This window comes from Sylvia atricapilla, chromosome 6 (genome assembly GCF_009819655.1).
Source record: "Sylvia atricapilla isolate bSylAtr1 chromosome 6, bSylAtr1.pri, whole genome shotgun sequence".
Taxonomy (NCBI): Eukaryota; Metazoa; Chordata; class Aves; order Passeriformes; family Sylviidae; genus Sylvia; species Sylvia atricapilla.
Window position 1 is genome coordinate 16267239 of NC_089145.1, and position 23129 is coordinate 16290367.

A 23129-nucleotide genomic window follows, 5' to 3' on the forward strand; every position below is an offset into this window, starting at 1 on the left:
TTTTGCAGTTCATCATTAGGCTCATTTAGCTAAATCATGTTTAAATTTGTATGCAAGCTCAAGACTGAGGTCGTTTCATTTACTGTATTTAAATAATTGTCTAGAGGATAACGAGTGTTTGAAAGTATTTTACTTCTGAATTTCTTTTCTTTATTTTTCAGCAACAACTTTCTTTCATCACATCAACTTACAGTATAGTACAATCTCAGAATTCTGTACAGGAGAGTCATGTCAGACCATGGCAGTGTGCAATACGTAAGTCAGTGTTTTCATATTATTATATGTGCAAGGTTTCCATGTCTTCACAGTTGCCTGGGAGAGGATACTGGTATTGGATGGCACCGGGCAAGTGTTTTACAGCAGGTCTCTACTTGCTGAGAATGTGTCAGCTGTGCATCCTCTTCTCTCCCCTCAGCAGGGAAGTATGGTGGAAATCTGTTTTTGTGGAGGACTGGAAGGATGAGGATCTCTTGAGTGCTCTGAGCTGGTTTTATAAGGTCAGATCAGAGAGGCAAATGACCATGTGTGTGCTCACTCAGACCAGCTTTTCTTACTGGCTTGACCCAGGTTTTCCATAGCAGAGTCTTGGATATCCAAATCCTTAAAATTTACTTGGTACAGTAACTAAAGAACCTCATAACAGCCCAATCTGGTGCCTCCATGGTGGGCCCCAAACAAAGGAAACCCTGAGCTTTTATAATCTCACAGCTAAAAAAGCCTGAGTGAGTCTTGGGGTTGTCAGCTCATGCTGTGTCTCCGAATGTCACCTGGCTGGGTCCATGTCCTTTGTTGTGCCCCTGTCCTGCAGAGCTCAGCCCTGAGCCTGCAATGCAGCTGCTCATGGAAGTGTCTGCACAGAGTGTGCTGCTCAGCAAGGGCAAGGCAGGACTGCCCATACTGCTCACAGTGCTGGGTTTCCAGAGAAGGCAGGGCAGGAGGAGTGAGTTGTGAAAACCTCACAGGGTGCTCCTGAGAGCTGGAATGCTGACACAGCTCCAGGCTGCTGATGGATAACCTCTAGCCTGACGTGAGCCACAGGTTCTCTGCCTGAGCCCCTGGACACAGAGGACACAAGTGGCAGCTTTGCAAGAATAAGGAAAACTGTTGGTTTGGTGTTTTTCTGCCTCTGGAACGAAGTAGACTTTAACATTGACTAGCAGTTAGTTCTGAAAGAAAGCTTTGTAGTGTTACTGTACAGTGTGAATATAAGAAAAAGTTAGGATAAACTTCTGCTCCTGATGAGCACAGTGCAACATAATGGAATTTGAGATCCAGTCAAGTATGAATAAGCCTGTTGTGTTTTGGGGTTTTTTCCCTCCAATATGTGTTGATAATCCTTCCCTCCTCTTGCATTTCCTGAGATTAATTTACTGGAGATGGATTTTAAAAGAGATGACTGGACAGTTAATGTCATGGTACATCAAACAACATCCCAGGGAATATGCAACAGAACCATAGATCTATATTGTATCTCTGACAGTCATTACATAATTCTTTGAAGGAAAGGCTTGCTTAATGCACTGGGCTATCTTGTACACTTAAAATTATTATCAGGGGCTTTCTTTGAGAGCACTCAGAAGGATGCAAAGTATATGGAAGGTGTTTTTGCATGTAAAAGTTGGAATGATAACTGTCAGTTAAAGACCATGCTAGAGACTTTGAAACCAAGATGGAAAAAAAAGTAATAAATCTCTTCTGGACCCAGATTCTATCAGAAGGAGACAGCATGTCTCTAAATAAGAAATGGTGAGCAGTGAGATGAGTATTTTGTTGATTCTTGTTACCAAGCTTGCTCATGTTTAAATTCCTGATGCAGCACTGGCTGTCCTAAGCACTGAGTTTAACTGTTTGTCCACTTGGCTGGTGGGAAATAGTGGCTAAAAGGAGGGGTGACAAGGAACCTGCATTAGTGTTGCTCCCTTCTGCTCTAGTGAGCCTTAAACAAGAGTTCTCTATAAGCACCTTGTGGTGCAGAATAAAGAGAGGAAGTGCCTGTAGGCAACTGCAGCTGTAGCCTGTATTTTTAGTGGTAGGGACTGATAGCAGAATGTTCCTGTTCTTTGTTTTGGAAAACTGAAAAATTGCGCTATTTGGGAATAACAGGAAGCATGTCTACACTTAGGTGAAGCACTTGAAACAGTTTGTGTGTAGCTAAATCATAACAACCTCAGTACCCTCCTGTACTTGGGGGCAGGTGGCTGATTCACGTTGGCAAATTGGAGGCTGCTTGCTTCTAGCAAGTGTATGGGTCTGTGAAAAAGCCACCAAGGCGAGATCAGCTGCCTACACACCTCAGCACAGTACAGCTTTGTGGGCCCCCTTCATAACTGTGTTCTCCAAGTCCTGGTCTTTTTGTTCTGCCTTTCCTAGCTCTGGTAGCTAAGGAAGTGCTTGTTGTGTTGGAGAAGCACCAGTTGCTGTGGCTCATTGTGCCTTGGACCTGTCTCCAGTGTAAAGAGAGACACCTAAACACTGGTGTCAGTTGCTGATTAATCTGGTGGACACTCCAGGATTAGCCTTCTGTGGCCATGGTCTGTTTGTTCCTGTCCTTTGGAATAAAATAGCATCTGGCTATATAAGATTGCCATGGAATTACATTACCTTGGATTTAAGGTGCAGTTTGCCATTTTTTTCCCATGCTGATTTCTTGAGTAGTTCCATATGAAATTCTGCTTTCTGTTCCAGTTTTGTATTTTCCCTGCTCAGTTCCTGATGACACATTTTGGATCACACCATTCTGGCCTTGCCTAAGAAAGGCTCCTTTTATATATGGTTGAGATGTTCATGTAACTACTGAGAACTAGTTGGTTGTCAAGTTACTTGACATTGAAATTGCACTGCAAGTACCCAGTCCTAAATTTAAAGTATTTGCTGGCACAATAAGCACTAGTTGCAGTTTAATATTTGAGGTAAGGTTTTAACATCTGAGAGAAGCTGTGGCCAACTGACAAACTGCAGACAGATGCAGCTTTCAGTCCTTTGTCAGATATGTGAGATAGCACAGCCATCTGCACGCAGCAAGGAGAATTTCTGCTTATGGTCACTAGGAGACATCTGACCAAAACTTAGTCTCAGTGTAGAACAGATGGAAGCATTTGCTGGCAAGGTGGGATAATGCCAAGAGAAATACCATAGTGGCCAGTTATCCTCAAACTTTAGTAAGCGTGAATGAATATAACTTTGGGAATTACTTAATTTTGATCATTAATATGTTTATCACTTGTTGTAAAGCAGGTACTATATTTCAACACAGTATTTGCTATTAAAATTCAGTATGCTTTATAGTTTATTATTGCATAAACTAAAGCACCCTGAGCTATAAACTGGTTTTCTAGCTGACATTTGGGTAAAACAACTCAAAGTGCTGCGGTGAGTGTACTAAATAAGAGTGTATGTAATTCCTGTACATAGAAGCATGAGTCTACAAAACTCCTGAGGTGGAAATCAAGGATGGATGCAAACTTTCAGGAAGCCTACCTTTCAAAATGTTTTGGACCTGTGAAATCCCTTAATAGATAACGCTTATTACTCTTTTTTTTTTCTAATCTTAGTCTCCTTTCTCATGTTTACCTTGCTCTTAGTGTCTCTGCACAGGGAGGGGATTTCCTCCTAGAGTGCTTAAATCAAACTTGTAAGTTCTACATTTTCTTACATTTAAGTTCCCCCAGCTAAATAGTTTTACATGATGCCCCCCTCTCTCTTCTCTGCCATTCAAACATTGCTTAGCCTCTGTGAAACCATCAAAGTTATTTCAGCTGCTCACAAGCACTATACTCCTCCCTCTGGCTTTCTGTCCTGCTTTCTTCATGTTGCCTGTTTTTTGGTATTTCTACCAGGACTCTCTCTCCTTCCTTTCCAGGTAAAATAATTTTCACAGTATATGCTTTCCCTCCTTCCAGAAGCTTTTTTTGTATATTGGTGTAACTTCTGTTCTGCCTTGACTTCTGTGTCATCAACACCAGCCTAGAATGTTTTAGAGGAAAAGAGATAAAGTACATACATATATTAAGATGCAGTATTGTGATTTCACATGTGTTATGCTTCATTATTTGCATCTCAGGCTCTTCTCTGGTAAACCCATAGTCATTTCTCCCTGTGATTTAGAATGGAGCTGCAGATTCCTCATACTGCCCATACTGGGGAGATTTAATTCTGCAACTTTTTTGAAAAGTGCCCTTAAGTCTCATCCTCTTGTCCTTTCTGCTTCCCTTCCATTCCCTAATATGGGACTGTGCTGTCACAGTGCCAGTGGTGGAATGCAATTAGGCTTCTGTGCCCAAGTGAGCCCTTCCATGGCCCCAGACTGCTCCTGTCCTGTTCATGGAGATAACTCCAGCGTGGGTGGAAGCCGTGTACCAGGTGTGAGATGTTCATGGCACGTCAGGGGCTCCTCTCTTCCCCTGAGAGCTGTGAAATCTCTTCAACAGCACCTGAAACATGAGAAAAACACATGGCTCTAATCAACAGGACAGTCCTTGTAGTTATCCCCTTACTGTGAATGATTCTCCTGTTTAATTCCAGTTTGGCATAATTAATTTCCTAATTTTCAAGGGAAGGCAGAAAGGATAGGCAGTGGGATGCTAAAGCAGATTTATTCACTCGCATGAGAATATAAGTGAACTTTGCAGTTGCCAAATCGTTTCTTTTGGCTAAAATCCAATTATCAGCACTCAGTTTTGCACCTAAGGGCAACTCCGAACTGTGCTTTCCGTCTTGCAGTTTAGGATTCCTGCAGCACAAGAGAACTGCTGGGGTAGAACAGTGCAGCCTGCCTCTGCTCTTGGTGACAAGCATTGTCTCAAGACCCAAAAAAAGGCTGAATTGCCTGGGACTCTCTCTCACTACAGGAGTAGACAAATGAGGTTGTGTTGGTGCATTACATTGTATTATTCCTTAGAAGTGGATTGTAGAAAGAATGTGAGCAGTGGTGAAGAGCACAGTCTGTGCCTAAGGGCCCAGGTGCTGGGTTTGATGCCTGACATAGCTCTAAATAGAATTTTTGACTCCCGTGGTTTTCACCCACTCACCTTTTTAGGCAATTCTGCAGTCAATCCTTGTCTTTCTAGTAAACAACAGAGTGACCAAGTACTACATAAGTGAAAAGGAGCTGAAAGAAAAATTCTAAAACCTTAATGTTTGCAAAATTAGTTTGTAGTTGCCTTTCCTCTCCTAACTTGAACTACTCTACTTAGTTCTGCAGCTTCCTCTTGTTTTCATATGCCTTGAGGCATGAACAGTGTCGTTGGAGAAGACCAGTACAATGGATTTCTTATCAGCCCTGTAATGATATAGGACTGTGCCTTGAGCTTAGACTTATTGAAGAAAAGTTCATAAACCGGCTTGTCTAAATGTGACATAGGAAAAAAACCTTCTAAAGTGTTTTCCTTTTCAGGAAGGTGAATTCTTTATTTCTAAAACATTTCTTACTGTGTGCCTAATCCAGTGGCTAGCTGGTTTTGGTAGAGATGCTTTAATAAACCGTGACTTTTTAAAAAAAGGAACAACATTTAGTTGTTTAGTAGCCTTCAGATTGTCACCTGAGGGATGGCTGCAGTTAATCAAAATGATTATGGCTAACTGATTGACTTATGGTTGCTCTTGAATGTATCACTTGTTAAGATCCAATAGGAATATTCACTGGTGGCAGAATCACATGTAAATTCAGGTGTTTGGGGGAGTTTATAACTGTAAATAAGGAGCAGAGGTCAAACGTGCACTGGTATGAATGTGCAGAAGGGGCCTGAAAACTTCCCCCGGGTTGCATTTTGGAACAGGATTTGGAGCACCTGAAATCACTGCCAGTGCTGGAGAGCCCAGGCTGGAAAAGGTGGTGTTCTGGAGCCACCGTCTGACTCTTTCACAGTATTGCACTACAGAACTAGTTCATGCTCTCTGAGGTTAAGCATCAGAAGTCCATCAGTTCATCACTGTGCAATGTTGTTGCCCTGTAAGTATAGTTCTGTAGTGCTTTCCTGTACCGTTTTACAGACTCTATGTAAACCTGTCATGGATAGGGAGTTATCACTCCCTCAGCAGAACTACTTCTCCCCTTGGAGCCTTGTCAGCAAGGCTTTCTGTGCTTGGTACTGCCACCTGCACTCTGGCCTAGACTGATAGGGAGAGAGAACCGGCCAACACAAATTTAAGTTCTTCAGTGCAGAAAGAAATGAATCCCTTCTGTAGCAGCTGTTGTTTTATATTACTTGGACACAACCTCTTGCAGGAGTGGCTGAGGAGGCAGAGTGCGAGGTGGTGACACTGTCCCTTCTCTCCACAGACAGTACTACTGGTATGATGAGCGGGGAAAGAAGATCAAGTGCACTGCTCCTCAGTACGTTGACTTCGTCATGAGTTCGGTGCAGAAGCTAGTGACAGATGAGGACGTCTTTCCAACAAAATACGGTATGGCCGCTTCCCGGGGCTCTCTGGGGGTGCCATCATCAGTCAAGTCAAAGTTGGCATTCATGTGTATGAGTACCAGACAACTTTCTCACTGTCGTTTGATGGGTTTGGGGTTTTTATATATAGTTTTCCTTCTTTGCATGTTTCTTTTGTAGTTTGGATTGTTTGGGGTTTTTTTGAAGGAAGGTTATAAGTTTGGTTGATTCTTTCAGTAAAAAACAATTTACCCTCTTTGGTGTATGAACTGGAGTGAAAGTATCACAAACCTGATCTGATCATCAGTACCCCTTTTTCTTCAGGCATTTTGAGATGTTCTAACCTGAGTTTATAAAGGATAAAATTCTGAAAAGAGTCAGCATTCATGTGTTCAATACAGTCTGCTGATAGCAAACTTCAACCTCTGTGTGGCTTTACTATTTCGATTAGAGCCTCAATGCATTAAGACGTGTGGGTAATAAATTGGATTGCAGCAATGTGGCTTGTTTTCTTTGCCCAAGGCTCTGCATTGTCACTGCAGTCTCCTTTCCCATACAAAGATTAAATAAGAATGTGATTCTTAAGAGCTGAAAAGCAACAGCAAAGTAATTTTAACTCAAATTTGTATCCTAACATGATTGCTACATGCAATGCCTTTGGTTAAGGGGGAGAAAATAGAAACTTGAAGCTACTGTAGGTGGGATTAATCAGGACTAAAATCAGCTGTCTTCATGAGTCACTTTAATAGGTAATTGGGAAACCAGGTCATTACAATATGGGACATTACAGTATAGAAAACATTAGGCTTATAGTAAGCTTTGCTTACAAACAGCTTGATCTGGAAGGAGGCAGGTTTTTACTCCTTTGATAGGATTTCAACAGTGAAATGAAAGAACACGTTATATAAAGTTATGTACAAACTGCTGCGCTCCACCAAGGCCCATGTACCTTGGCTTCCATTTTAAGATCTCTGAATTGGTGTTCCAGGGGAAAACCACTCCTTGACAAACTAGATAAGGACACAGAACTTCTCATTTTTACAGCCAGTAACAAAAGAGGTAGTGCCTTTAGAGAACAACTACACTTGCTGCCTGTTTTTTGAACCCATAAGGTTTAAAATTTGATTTTGAATGCAAATGTTTAATACCTCCTTAGCCTTGTCCCCCAGATTCCTGCCAATAGAGGATACTATGAAACAGGCCCTCAGGTTGTTTGCTATGTAAGTTGAGCTGGTTGCTCTTACCCAGATGCTGCTGTGGGGCTGACAGGGAGCAGCTGGTGCTATCATGGTGTTTCTCCATCTTCCTTTCAGGCAAGGAATTCCCAAACTCATTTGAGTCCCTAGTGAAGAAGATCTGCAAGTACCTGTTCCATGTGTTGGCCCATATCTACTCCTCACACTTTAAGGAGACTTTGGCACTGGAGCTGCACGGACATTTAAACACACTCTACACACACTTTATCCTATTCATCAGGGAGTTCAACCTCGTGGACCCTAAAGAGACCACCATCATGGATGACCTCACGGAGGTCCTCTGCAGCAGCAGCAGCAGCAGCGGGAGCAGCAGTAACGGGAGCGGCAACGGGAGCAGCAACAGCGCAGGAGCACAGAACCACGTGAAAGAGAGATGAGCCCTCCTCCTGGACCCAAACTAACATTATAAACAATATAATCTATTGTGTGTATGTGTATGTATATGTTCAGATATACATACGGGCATATACAGCGATGAAAGCTGACCGCAGAGATGCTGCCACGCAGGACGCGCAGTCGTACGGGGCTGTACGGAGCTTTGGGTTAATGCGCCAGCCGGCAAGAAGTTGCACCAGTTTTATTCTATTTACTGTCCACTCCTCCTTTTACCTATCCAGATGGATGACGAGTGCTGTTTTTAGAGAAGAGCCAAGCTTGAGAGTGGGGCCACTCTTGGCTTTTTTGGTTGTTTTGGTTTTTTTTGTTTTGTTTTGTTTTTTCTTTTGTTTGGTTGGTTTTCTGTTTTTCTTTCTTTGGTCTTGAGTGCAAGCCCTTTGGTCTTTCTAGGATGGTGGTCCTGCCATTTAAAAAGTATCTATTATATTATAAGAAGTAACTTTTACTTTGAAGTGGCTTAAAATGCAGGTTTGTTTTGGGGTTTTTTTGGAGGGGGTGGTTTTTTGGTTTGGTTTTACATAGACTGCCCCTTATCCTGCCAAAAGCTCCCCCACTGAGTGCATCTTGCCCTTTGTTAGCTTGGAATGGGAAGAAACTCCTGGCTTGACTAGAGTAGCAACTAGGGGATTGCTACATGTTGAAAGTGGGCAAGATTCTCTAGTTGTCCCATCTACTCGGTCACAAGGTGTGAACGTGCAAGAGAATCCACAAACCTTTCTGCTTATTGCTCCTACAACATATATACTCTTTTCTCTGCTCCCCTGCCTCTTCTTTTCCCAGGCACACCTGCACGGGTAACCAGGAGCAGGATCACTGCAGCCCAAAACCATGTGCAAGCGTCACCACCATTTGCTTTCCCCTGAACAGAGGCCCGGGGAAGGGGGGAGAAGGGTATAACTGAGTCAGTCACCGCCTGTGCTAGAAAGATGGCTGTTGGCATAAAATTATATTGTTGGCTTATTTTAGTTCATCTGTTCTATAATAATAAAAACAAATCTATCAGCCACAAGCTTTGTTTTTGTGTGTGCAGCGTCAGAAGTCACCAGATTTCACCCCTACAGCCTCCCTTCCACCACTGAGTGCTGCTGGCAGCCAGCTTTGTAAGTAATGGGTTGTTTTCCACCCTGTGATCTTACATTTATAATTAATTCCTTGCTTTTCTCAGTAGCCCTAGGAACTGCCCCTCCAGGGAATGTGAAGATAAGCACCACGTGGAGAGGGGCGGGTATCCTGTTCATGCAAACATCCATTCTGCAAATGCAGCGGATTCCTGGAGGACTTGAAGCAAATACTGTATCATAGCATCTCTGGATACAGTATTATATCAGTACTGTATCTGTGTTGTGACAGGTAGAAGAATTATAAAAGAAAGGGTTCATAAAATCAGACCTGCTCTATTAAATTAATAGCTGGCCTGTCATCTCTTCTAAGTGCAGTCAGGCAATTTGCAAGTTCCCATGTGAAAACAATCTTGGTATGAAAGGTTCGTTAACATAACAACCTGTTCTTGGGTTGAAAAATAAATGCATCTGTGTGAACAATAAGATCTATTCCATGAGACCTCATAAAGGAGAAATGTAAAGAACCTGAATCTTGGCACGTACACACAAATCACCTTCTGACCAAAAGCTGTAGTAAGAAAACTACCAGCCAATACGTGCTGCACACGAGGTCTGTGAAAACTGTATAAAATCAGAGATGCGAATAAAGAATTGGCTTTTCCCGCGGGAAGAAAACGGAGTCTCGGGTGCCTTATTACAGGAGCTGATGGCCCGAGGCTGCCGCGGGAAAGGCGGGACCGAGAGAGGGAATGCGGAGAGCCGCGAACGAGCCGCCCGCAGCCGGAGTTGTGCACCGCGTAGTATTAAGTGCCACGCAATATGGATTTACATGCCCTGAAATTTGGACTTTTACGCGCCGCGCAGTATAAAAATACGCGCCGCGCAGTATGGAGCGGCTCGCCGGGAAGAGCCGCGGAGCCCACACCGCCACAGTCCGCGGGCGGCCCGCGGGGCGAGGCCCAGCCCCAGACCGTAAACCCCGGTAACACCGCGGCAGGCTCCGCACGCCCATTCCGCTGCCGGAACCTCCGCCGCGGGACCGGACTCGGCCCGGGCCCTGCGGAGACGGAACCTGTGTGCGGCGCCCCCGCGAAATGGTTCCGGCGGGAAACAGTGTCCCCGGGAGGCCGCGGGGGCCGGGGCGGCTCCGGCGGGTGAGTTTTGTCCTCCGGAAAGCCCCGGGCCCCGCTCGGTTCGCAGCTCCGTGGGGAAGGCGGAGCTCGGCAGACGGCAGGAGCCGGAGCACATTCCCGGCTCCCAGCCCTTCCCGGAGCGGAAGGCTCCGGTGCGGTTCCCTGCGCGGGCTTTCCAAAGCCCCGGCGGCTCTGCCCCGCCTGGGCGGGAGCCCCGAGCGCTCGGTGCCTTTAACCTTCTCTGTGTTTTCGGTGTCCCTCACACGGCGGCGTTTGTTGTCTCCTGCCCCGCGGATCCCTGTGAGCTCACACGGTTTGTTTCCTGCCCCGCGGATCCCTGTGAGCTCACACGGTTTGTCTCCTGCCCCGCCGATCCCTGTGAGCTCACACGGTTTGTTGCTGTCTCCTGCCCCGCGGATCCCTGTGAGCTCACACGGTTTGTTGTTGTCTCCTTGCCCGCAGCAGCCGCGGGGTGACAGCTCCCGGGCTGCTCTTTCTCCTTCCCTCTGTCCCTTTCCCTGCCCCGCTGCCCCAGCGCCGAGCGGGCTCCGGCCGCCGCTGCTTAATGAAGCTTTACGCCTTGTGTTTGTGTGCCATGGAAACGTGTGGAGAGAGGGGTTTTAAAGTTAATTCTGTTTCCTGACTGAAGTCTAGTTTTTTACAGTTTTACTGTTGCTGGAGGGATAGAAAGCAGTAAATGCAGTGCCTTATTACCTATCAAAGATACCAACATAGTCTGTTTTTTTTTTAACAAGAATGTTAACAAATTTGCCAGATGAAATGACACAGATCACAATCGCGAGAAATTTCTCAGCTGTTCAGCAGTCTGCCAAATTACACATTATTATATATTTTTCAATAAACCTGCACTCTAAAAAGTCTTACTGAATTTCTATTTCTGTGAAATTTGCAGTTGCCATGGGTTTTCTCATAACTAAATTACTTATAAGTTTAATATGCTTGTTGCAACTTTTATCCCTCCAGTACACCACCTTGCTGTTATTTCTCTCACAGATTGTTCACTTTTTTTCTTTTTGTGTTAATAACAATGGAATAAGCTACATCTTCTTGTATCTATACCTTTTAAAGGTAAAAATTTGCAGTTATGTTTACCTAAGGTCCAATAATAAGGTCCTCTGCTACCTTCTGTTAAGGTGAGCAAGGCTAAGTTCTACTAAGTTAATTTTGTTAATTTCTGCTAAGTTTCAGTATTATTAAGTTTAGACAATATTTTGTTCCTGTTTTATATATTATAAATTCATATATAAATTTTTATATTGTATATTGTATTATAAAAACATTTCCAATGTTTTATATAGATCACAGCTGTATTCAGTATTAATAACGATTAACTTTGGGTTTTCTTAAGTGCACCTTCTGTTTTACTGAGGTAATAACTGAGCTACATTTTATTATAAAAAGTCCTTTTAGGGCAGAGTTCTGAGTTCATTTTGTTAAGCTTTATCGCTGTCAAAATTCATTTTTACACCAGGTTTGAGTGTTATTCAATCTGAGTTAAAATAGCTCTTACTGGTCCGCTGTTCAGTGTTTTCTTTTGTTTTTGGTTTTTTTTTTTTTTTTACTGTTATAGATACATGAATGTTTGGAATATATTATCTGAACTTTTTCAGATAGTTACGACTGATAGATTTTTAGGAGAAAAAGTTACAGGATGACCTCACCCCCAATAAGTCAGAGCTATGTTATGAACATGATAAAATAATGGGTTAGCTAATCAGGGGAAGATCGTGAGGAAAAAGGAACTGAAAGTAATGAGGGAACAGTTTGGGGAGACTATAAGACTCTCTCCCAAAATGGGAGAGACACTCAGTGCTGTGAGGAATCTGCTGTGAGCTCAGTCTGGGTCTGCAGCTGGGCCCTGCAGTCAAAGCTGAGCTGGGTGACAGCCTGCAGTGAGAGGTGGCAAGGAAATACTTGCAGTCATATTCTGGCAGGAAATAACCAGCAGTCAGAGTCTGCAAAAGGAACCCTACAGAGTTTGCTGCAGTCAAAAGTCAGTGAGGAGTTAACATCAGGGTGGCTGAATTATAAAGAAGAATAAACCAGGGCCTTTTCACATTATTAGACAGGAGTCTGTGGCTTGACCCATCTCTATCTCCAACGTGAGCTCTGCTGTAGCAGTATTAATTACATACTGTGACTTTACTGATATGATAATAGGCATTATTCATATGTTGAAATGATTGCTTTATAGCTGGCTTTTCAGGTACCTTACCATCTATGTGTGCAATTATCTACAAGACACGTGTCGTTCCAGGATCCCTTTTTGTTCTCTAGGACCAGGCTGCCTCTCTAGCCAGTCTCTGCACCCTCCATGGTTTCACCCAGTGCTGTCTCATGATCTTTAAGTATTTTTTAGAGTTCCAAGAAATTATATTTGAGCTTTGTTGAAAGCCTCCTCTGAGCTGATGGTATTGTGACCTTTACTCCCAGTAAGCAGATGCAGTCCCAATTCTTGTTGCAGAAGTATTCCAACAGTTTGCTGTGTTTAAAGCATCCATATCCTGAGGGAATTTCAGAGGAGAACAGCTATTAGATGGTTCAAGTAGTCTTTCACCCCAAGATTCTTAAGAGCCATGTTTTAAAACATGTCTAGAGAATTCTGTCCCAGTTAGAGCCTAGGCCAGGCCTTAGCTCTATCTGGATGAGATATCTGGACAATGATACTCCTTTCTTTCCTTCAAGTTTCCACTAAATCCTGCAGTCATTGTTTCCAGTTGGGAAAATGCCAGATTTTGCTTGCACTTGTCCTTCTATCAAAGCTGTGACAATTGTTTGCTATTGGTTTTGGTCATTACCTGAGGCCTCTGAATGATTAATAACTGACCTGGTATAAGTCTGAGAAGGCTTTCCAGAATGAAGTCCATACCTGTAGTAAAAGGCAGTAGAGAAGAGGAAGGCAGAACACGTCCAAAGGAAAAAGCAAAAGAAAAGCACAACCAAGGGGTGAAAATGAAAAACCAAAACCAAAACAAAACAACCCCCAAAACCCCTCACAAACAAACAAACAACCCTCCTCCCAAAAAAACACAAAACACACAAACAACAACAACAAAAAATCCAACCAAAATAACCCAAGAAACAAAGCATGAGCAAGAAAGGACAAAGAAAAAGCACAGGCAAGAAAAAGCTTGTGAAGAAGAGTGCAATAGCAACAATAGATAATGACAAGTGTGCAAGTGAGAAAAAGAATAAAGCATAAAAGTGACCAAAAAAAGCAAAAAGGCATGAGCACAGGAGAAGGGAAGAGGAGGAACGAGGGCTGGGTGGAAGGATTGAAAACAACCTCAAACCTTGTGATGCCAGACTTGTCCTGTTGTGGGGGTTTTTTTCTGGATTGTGGGTTCCTTCCAGCTGTGCTGCATTCTCACTGACCTGTTTGGCTGGGTGCTGCTAACACAGGCTGTTCAAGAGCACTCCTTCCCCACCATATCCTCCTGCTACAGCCTCCATATCCAGACAGCTATTCCCATTCAGTCTCCCTCCACACCAAGCTGATGTGAGCCTTTCCATGGCAGTTCCCTGCACTGAAGTCTGGAGGGGAAACCAGAGGCCGTCAGAACAGTGGGACTGGTCAGGCTCCTCAGCTGCCTGCCCTGAGAGCACCGTAGAGTTTAAGGTAAGAAACTGAGAACAAGAAACAACCACTCCAACCCAAGTGACATCTGCTAATTTAAGATCTTCCTGGTTTTAAATGCTTTTGCAGTTGTGTTCTCTGAAAGACCATTTAGAACTGAAGCATTTGAGAAAGACTTGAACAAGACTTGACTTGAACGAGAGGCAGTTCAACCCTGGAGAGGCTGACCTGGCTCCATCTCTGAGTTTCCAGTCAGAATACGGCGATGCCTGTGTCCAGCACAAGGGTGACTGTGCCTTAGTTTCCCATAGGAGAACTGGCAGAACCTCGTAGCAAGTCTGGGAACGCACGTCTTGGCTCCGAGCAGCAAACAATTCAGCTGCCAGGAGAGCAGAGCAGTCCCAGGGTACCTCTGGAAGAGCCTGCTGTTGTTTATGGCAGCTGTCCCAGCTCCACTCTGCAGGCATTTGATATTCCTGAAAGCACGGGCGCTTCCTCTGCCGGGGTAATCGCTTTATATTTTACAAGCAGTTAACAAGAACACAAATAATGAATCCTATTTTAGTGTGGCCTATCTTGTTGGGTTTAGCAGTGGGAATAAGGAAAATACTGAAATAGTGCCAACACCAATGTTCTTCTTGTCAGGAGTAAATGTTACTGTAAAGCTCAGCCTGAAGGCATCCCAGGGTTTTCAGTGGTTACTGAATTACACTGTAAAACTTTAGATACAGAAGTGCCACTAAGCCTTTGGAGCTTGTCTTTGACTTCCTCCCATGCTTAGAGCATGTCACCAATGCTCACGCTGTGAGCACTGAGCCTGAAATCACCTGGGACTAACAGGCTTAGGCCTTTTAACTGATGAAACTATATTGTTGCTTTAAATATGCTTTATAAATTGTTTGAACAGAACAAAAGAGAGAATTTAACTACCCTGCATTCAATGCCCTCCCTCCCCAAAGATCATGACAGGCCATACCATGGTTTGAGTATTGCTAAATAAATAAAATACCACAGACAAACAACCAAACACTACTAGAAAAACACCTTGAATCATCTAAGCACACACCCTCTCATCTTGCCATACATGCCAAGGCCTTGCCTTGTCAAACTCGGCTTTACAGCTGCCAGTGCAGAATCCCTGACCAACTTTCAGATAAAACCATGGCAAAGCACAAACTGTCACAGGGCTGAAGTCTTTCACTTAAACCCAGCAATAGTCCTGTGTGTGTTTTGGGGCATCCTGTTCTTGACATTTGGTGCTTTGCAAACACCAAATGTGTGTTTGCACAACAGCAAAAGTGATGTGCTGAAGAGCTGAGGTTCCATAGGTTTATAGCATATATAAATTTATATAAATTTATAGGGTGAAATGTTGTATCAAGCTGAAACTTTCCCCTATTTTGTCATTATCCCTGAGTCTTTGAGGCTGCAACATCTGTAACAGGAAATCCAAGCCTCAGTGCCTATAAATAAAAACAGGAGGAAAATAATTTCTTTATCCATGCCATCTGGAGTGAACAGCAGCAGCAGGTAAGCAAGCACCAGAGTCAGCAGCTTGTGTCTGTCATACAGGGAAAGGACACAGGAACAGCGCCACCACATCTTTTGCACAAACAGCCACGTGCAGCTTTACCCTCAAGGGAATTTAGGTGTGTAGAGATCAGAGGGGCAGCTTCACCCCAGCCCTAAGAACGCTCCTGAAGCAGCAAGCCAGAAAACGAGTCAGGCATCTTCTATTTCAACCCAGCAAAATCAGAGCTATGGCTTCTTTGCCTGGGAATTGCAGAAAGTTACAAGTCTCAGATCCCACAGAGCACACTCATTTGACATGTGAGTAACAACCTCTTAACCAAGAGAGTTAAGAAAAGAACAAGCAGAAAAGAACACTTTGTTGCCGAGATGATCTGAGGAAAGAGAGATGGCTCTGAGGTACCAGCAGTTCTGGCCAAACACGTGTGTGCCAGGATGCTCCTGGAAGTGATCAGGGGATAAAGATGGGTGCTGCCAGGTAACAATGAGCTCCTGCAGAACAGCAGGAGACTGAAGGACTGCCACAGAAACAAGCCATCCCATAAAAGAACAAGCCAGCTTTATGAAGCCTGCTAAGCATGCTGATCTCATCAAAGCCACAAGCCTTTGCTCACATCCATCATGGAACCTGTCCCAGCCAATCCTTAGCTCACCATTTCAGCTGTTAACAAGAAAGAGCTCAAATCCAGAAATACTCTTCCATTATCTAAACTGCAGACAGAGGAGTAGGTCGTTGTTTTGTTCTATTCAAACCTACTGAACAAATGAAAGCAATGTTTGTGCCTGTAACACAAATGGCAACACCAGGCAGATCAAATGTAGTTCTATTGTCCAGTGGCTGTCAATAGTGACAGCACAGGTTCAGTGTGGCTGAGTTATCTATGCTGCTGTGCCAGTGCCAGGCCTGGATATAAACCCAGTATCTGAAAGATTTTAAGATAGAACTGTATCTTTACTCGATAAGCTGCATGCAGTACAGTGCAATCTCTCCAAATGAACTGATGATATAACATGAGAAAAACACCAAACAGCTGGCAGAAAACCCTCAGTGTCCTAATGGGGTCTCTGTTCTTTTCATGGACAGAACTGTTTTGGTTGTGACAGCTGACATGAACAATAAGACTTTTCAAAGCTAGGTTAGCATGCGATTTGGAGAAAACAGAAATTGTTGTGGCCAAGAACTCAGATGAAAGAATACTCAGAGAGCTTTGTCTGGCCGAGAAAAAAAAAAAAAAAAAAAAAAAAAAAAAAAAAAAAAAAAAAAAAAAAAAAAAAAAAAAAAAACCATCAACAAAAAAAAAAAAACACTAGCTAAACTTGTTTTTACATTGTCATCTGCTAATTATTTTCATTATTTCTAAAAAGGAGGCATTAAAATGCTCTGGCACTTTCCTACACACCACCAGTGCAGGTATCTCACATTCTCTCACAAAGTGGTGCAGGGTCCTTCGCATTAACCACCTCCTCCTCCTTTTAATGGTCTCTGGGATAATTCAAAAGAAAGAATAGAAAGAGCCTGGGCTAGACAGACTTTGTGCTCAGTGGAGAGCAACCCTCTGCTATATCAGCTCAGATACAGAAAGGGCAAATGCCACCTCACAGAGGATTTCAGCTTCTGTGAAACCACTGCTTCAACCTGACATCGGTAAGGCTTAGAAGACACCTGCCCTGAAGCAAGTACTGCCCTCAAGGACTTTGAAAGGAAACCTAAACAGGGAAAACAAACTAGTCCTGGGCACCAGCCACTAATTTAACTCCCACTCTGAACCAATGGAGTATTCCAGGGTTCCCCCGAAGGGCTTTAATGGCAGTGCAGGAGTAGGAGGTGAATCCCCAGTCCGGGAAAGAAGAAAGGCTGCACAGCTCTCCAGCACCACGGACTCATCCAAGCCTGCAAGGACACACAGCGGTTACAGAGTCCTGTTCTGATCCTGTGTGTGTGTCCTGAATTTCTTCAGGAAAGGCTTTTACTTGACAGCCCTAATTCCAAGTACATGATGTTTCTTAAATTACTTGTTTCCTCCCTCTTAATTGCACTTGACAACGTATCAAACACAAAAATCTGATTTCCATAGGATTAATTCCCAAAATCATCTTTAGGAATATTCTTTCTGTTCTTAAGCAGAAGAACTCCCTTCTCTCATGTCAAATCCAGTAGAAAATGAAATAGCTCTTAATACAGAAATTAATTCCACTAAACAATTTACATTTATTCATAAGGAGAACCCTGTGCTTGGTTCTATTTAAAAAAATAATCCAGAGTGGGAAAGTGGCATAGGATAACCCAATGTGTGAAATCTATGTAAAATCTGTAACAGAAAGAATTTTTTCAACCAGGTTTACTGACATTCAACAATTTAGGAAAGTTAATATGAATCCTTGTGTCTATAAAATATGTCTAAACAGTAGTAAATACAAGAAGCAGAAGACAAATTGTGGCTGAAGACCAGCTGTACCCACTACTGCAGAACTGTGAAAACCTCAGCTACTTTAGGAACATTTTTGAGAGAGCACAAATAATAATACACATATTTAAATAATCTTACCAGTTTAAAACTGATTTTAACTGGCTTAAGCGAAATCTACAGAGCAGATGCTGTGATGTGATCAGAGCATCACAGACCCAGCACGTGAGGATGGGTAGCTCTGAGCAAATATTAAGATGTGCATCAAAACCTCAATAACATCATTGGTGATTCATTATTATACCAGTGACGTGGTCTGCAGAAGAGCAAAAATGCTGCTTTTTCCCCCTTGAATTTGCACCTACTGACCCCAAAGTGTTTGTGTGTGGAGTCCCTCATTCACTCCCAGAGGATGACATTAGGAAGTGCATACCAGGAAGGTAGTCAAGCACTGCAAGCCAGCATTTGTCAGCATCCTGCTGCCAAACAGAAATTTCAGTTTGAAGCCAAGACACTTGGGAAGAATCTCTACACAATTTTGTAAGGCAAAAGAAAGCAGACACACAGTTCCCAGCTGGACAGGTAAAGCTCCTTCCACAGGAGATTTTAAATTATACAGCCACTGCTGGAGTTCAGGGCTTAAGGCTGATCTGTTCAAGGTCACACAAAGTCAGCACTGAGGCACCAGAAGACTGCAAGGTGTCACCTGAATCCCCAAGCCTGGTCCCAAGCAGATCTGTGCAGCACAGAGATACAGCACACATTTGTATCCTGCCCTCCCACTTTCTCTTGCCTGCATCAAACCAGTACAGTGAATTTAGTAACAAGATACCAACCCTGTGAATGAAGTTAATCTTGTGGTGTAACCACTGCAAAAGTGTGAAAGCGCAACAAATACTCCAATCCTTCAAGGAATTTTGATTGGATTAGAAGCCCTCTGTGTTCCTTCATAATCTCCCTGATGAAGGCCAAAAGCAAAACTGCATCTGGAGAGGAGAGATTAAAGCCCCCATTAGAACTGTTTAATTATATGTTATTACTGGATTAACATTCATTTCTGATCCAGGTGCTTCTCAGATAAAGAGCTCAGGTGCTTCATAACAGCACTGCTTTATTTTGCAGTGAAAGTCTTCTGGCCCAAGAGTTGAAAACATGGGCTCTTTTTAAAGCCAGGGGTCAAAAAATGAATGAAGCTTAAGCAAGACTCCATCTGCCTGTCCCTTTTTCTTGCCTACCCCAAATTTTTGAACTGCTGCCTGATTTCAACCAACCTGGAAGACAAATAGGAGTTTTGATTCAATTAGGAAGTTTTCACAAGTTTTGCAGAAACAAGCAACTACGGGAAGGGGAGAAAGAGCCTGTAAATGAACCCCTAAGTTTCCCAAGTAAGGAAAAAATTGCAGCCTGTGCTCTCAAGTTACTTGATGTCAAAGAACCCTCACAACAACAGACACTCATAAAAGTCCCCATAGACAAAGGGACAGAGAGCTCAGAATCATCCACAAATCACAAATTGTGTGACTCTAGCTTTTAAAATGTGGGCACTTGTTTCACTGCTTGCAAAACTGGGACAGTCTGCATGATCCAGAGTTCCTCTGCAGTCTCTCAGTTGGCAGGTACCACACTGGATCTTGGTGCCATCCCACAAGAAAGACAAGAAATGCCAAAACAACTTTCCTTTCATTAACAAAGATAAAAATGTAGCCTTTGTATCTGAAAAGAGCCAAAGTGTGCTGAGAACTGAAAGATCCTGTCTTCGGGGACAGGCTCCTTAGCAGGTTTGCAGACCTGGTCACTGGAATGTGCTGTTGCCAGGTTAAGATCTGGATTCAAATTTCAGCCCAAGCCACCAAATTCCTTTGAGAGAATCACTGAACTGCTCTTCATCTCAGTTCCTGAATCTGTATGAAATGGACAACAGACACTTCTTTTTCTCCTTGTCTGTCACACCTACATGGGGAAAGCTTGTCCCTTGCTGCAGGTACCAGAACAGACTCTTGGTTTTCATGTGCTGTTGAAACACGCCTCAATTATGTGCCACAGCATTTACCTGTCCAGGCTCCTGTGAGTGTGGGTGCTACTTGACCTTTCCCTTTGAGCAGGACAGGGCTGTATCTGGTCCTTCTCCTCCTGCAGACTCGGAGGTTTGGCTGTGACCCTGTCACACCAAGTGAATGCTGTCATGTCTCTTCAAAGCTACATGGAAGCTACACAGGCTGGGGAGAGGCACATCCACCCCTCTCTCTCCTTCTCTCCTGCCTCTGCACAGCACCACTTGACAGCTGGCACATGATACAGCTTGTAAAAGTCTTTAGAAAGCAAAGAGAAAAGACAGTGTCTTTGCTGCCCTGTGCTCTCTGAGGAAGGGCCTGTGTTCTAGACATTGTTCTCCATACCAGATAATCAGCAGGGCATTGTACAAGGTCCAGCACAAAAGTTCTCTAGCACAACTGCCTTGTCACCTCACCCAGCATGTAGTGGGTGACACCATATTCTGTCTCTCTACAGGATTTTTGCATACTACAAAATGTTTCTCCACCTCTCTCTTGTGAAAAGCAGAGCAGCAGTGGCTGTGGAGGCAAGAGGCAGACTGGGAAGTTTACGTTTGTGCAAAATCCATCCAAAACACACAGTTTGTACTTCCAAGTGACACCACGGCACTTGGTTCTACCCATTGCCATCTGCACCTCGGGGGCTGTGGTAAAGCTTTCATGTTGGACTGGCCAGTGCTGCTCTGTGTGTTCTGGCTGACACTGTCCCCCTTCCCCAGGGATGGAGCAGGAACTGCACATTAACACAGCCCAGGAACAGTGAACCAGAGACCAAACTCAGCTACACACATGGCTCAGAAATTACTGAGCCATTCCCATTACAGGGCAATACACGTCAAGGTGACAAAAGCTCTTTGTTCCCCTTTCCCAAATGAGATCTTTCTGCAGCAGTTCTCATTCTAGCTAACATTCTGTCAGGCTCTCCTTTTCCAACCCTTTTACTAAGGTAAACTCCACTTTTACTAAGTGCAACTCCACTGAACCTGAACATCAAGGTTTCTGCTTTCACACCTCTGTACGAACCCACAGTCCACACACTTCCAAGCACATCTGGCAGAACAGCTTTTAGAACTTTTTTTTTTTAAGTAAATGGGCGCAGCTGGCCCTTGTTTGGATCACTAACCAAAAACAAGTCTCACAGGCTAGCAACAGGATAAAAGCTACAGCTAGTGCATCAAACTTAAAACTGCACATAGCCAGGACCAGAGTTTAGTCCCAAGACCTTTTGTGGTTTTTTTTAAGATCTTCTGTAAGCACAAAGCTCTACCTACTCCATACTCATTTCTGTTCTTATTGTGCAACTTGGTGCTAAAACTGAAGGCTCTTGCACAGAAATAAACAACTTCTTACACCACACTTATGCACAAGAGTTTAGATCAGGAGCCCTGTGTGAACTGGAGTTCATGAATATTCCCATGAAGTGAAGGGAGATCTCAGCCAGGATTCCAGCTGTTACCTAGTCCTACAAATGGCTTTTCACATATCCTCAAAGCATCCCTAATGAATGTAGCTTCAATACATCCCCTGATACATCCTTGCTCCTAATTTTGAGCAGCATGATTCAATAAACCAGACCAGGACTATTGAACTAATTTGCTTCAGACAGGAGAGAATCACTACCCCAACTGTGCATCTCATAAATAACAAGACGACCAAGGCAATTGTCACTAACAGCATACCCCTGGAATCTAATTCCAGGTGACTCCAGTGTGAGTCAGGACTGCTTTGTTTCAGCTTAGTTTCATCCATTCCGAAATCTGATTTTCCTTTGAGAACAAAGATGCCCACAGAGGAACTATGCAGAACAGACACTGTAATTTGAAGCTGCTGCCTCAATGTGAATACTTCTCAAGAGCCTGTGAGACCTTATCATAAACACAACTGCTTTTTCTGACATTTCTTCTATAACTTCCTATACCAAGACTTGCTACTTCCCTAGAACAACCTGTTTTCCTTCTCTTCTGGACGACACAGAGAGAAATGTGTCCCATTCCCAGGGCTGGGCCAGTATTGCCTTCCAGACCCAGGAATGTCCACATAAGAGAGAACACTTTGCAGAAGCACAGAAGGTGCAACAAAGAGCAGGTCAACGACAAGTTGTGGAGCAGAAAAATAATTTTCCCTCCTCTCCCAGGCAGCTGTTTCTGGAACGTGCTGCCCAGAGATGTTGTGCAGTGCCCACCTTGGAGGCACTGAGAACCCAGAGGGTGACAGCAATGAGCAGTCTGTTCTAAGCAAGTCCCTTCCAGCCTCGGTTGCTGTGTGGCTTTGTGATCCACGGGCAGACCTCTCTGCGCAGGCAGAGGTCCCTGACTACACCAGAAACACCCACCATGGCTGCAAGCAAACTCTTCCTTCTGCTAATGTCGTTGATGAAAGCTCGTGTCTTCCTTGACCTTGAAGCTGTGTTATCTCCTTTGGCTGCGAGAAGGCGATAATAGCTCCTGACAATGGCAAGAGTCAGCGCTGAGCCGGTGGAACAGGAAATCCCATTTCTCAAGCCCTTCAAAGCCTGCCTGGCACAGTTTCTCTCAGCAGCACTCACTGAGATTACAGCACTAAAAATAACCCCCACAATAAACTGTGCATTTAGAAGAAGAAAGGACTTGCCCTCGATGTGGGTTTCCCTTCCACTTGTGGCCTCAAGTATCCCCAGATAGTAGAACTACTATGGTTTTGTTCTCCAAATTAAGCAGGAGCTGCAGCTGTTGGAGTAGCTTTAAATAAAATAAGAAGATTAAAGGGTACAACAAAGAACTAAGATACTTTCCAGTTTTTAGACAAGTGTCTCTCTTCCCTCCCTGTTGTTTTCTATAATAAGAAACTCAGAGCTAAATCTCTTCCTCACCAAAGCACTCTGCCCTTCTAAGAGGAGCTCACATACAATCGGTTGTACACAGCTGAAATGAGGCAAAGGTAGGAGGACCAATCCTGCAGACTTCCCTGCAGAACACAATCCCTGTGGGCATTCTGCTGTGCTAGTTATGAAAATGTCCGAGCCTGATGGGTTAAATGCACTGTTTGCATCACCAGGAAAGAAGGCATACCTTGTAGCAGAGGGCACAGAATTAGCACTACCTGGAGGCCTCACACAGTTTCATTGACTTTACAAACGCTGTTTTTGCCTGTGCCCAGTGAGAGCCATTAAAGCTCCGTCATTTGCATCCATCACTTTCATTAAAGCCAGCCTGACTACTGAGGAAATTGTGGAGCAGCCTTGTTTGCAAAGCCTGGACAATTTGCATTAGTGCTCTCCAACACAACCAACCTCTTTCTCAGCCCCCAGACTGACCTGTGGCAATGAGATTCGCCCTCCTCACTA

At 43.8% G+C, this 23129-nt stretch overlaps 1 protein-coding gene across 2 annotated transcripts in view; it reads left to right on the forward strand.

Annotated features, from left to right (window-relative positions):
* Positions 1-9038, forward strand: part of MOB2 (MOB kinase activator 2) — a 110039-nt gene extending 101001 nt beyond the window's left edge. For both annotated transcript variants that reach the window (XM_066320937.1, XM_066320936.1), the window contains exons 3-5: positions 162-255; positions 6278-6402; positions 7691-9038. In XM_066320937.1, coding sequence (XP_066177034.1) covers positions 162-255; positions 6278-6402; positions 7691-8010 — 539 coding nt within the window. In that variant the 3' untranslated portion in view covers positions 8011-9038. The remainder of the gene's footprint in view (positions 1-161; positions 256-6277; positions 6403-7690) is intronic.
* Positions 9039-23129: the final 14091 nt, after the last annotated feature.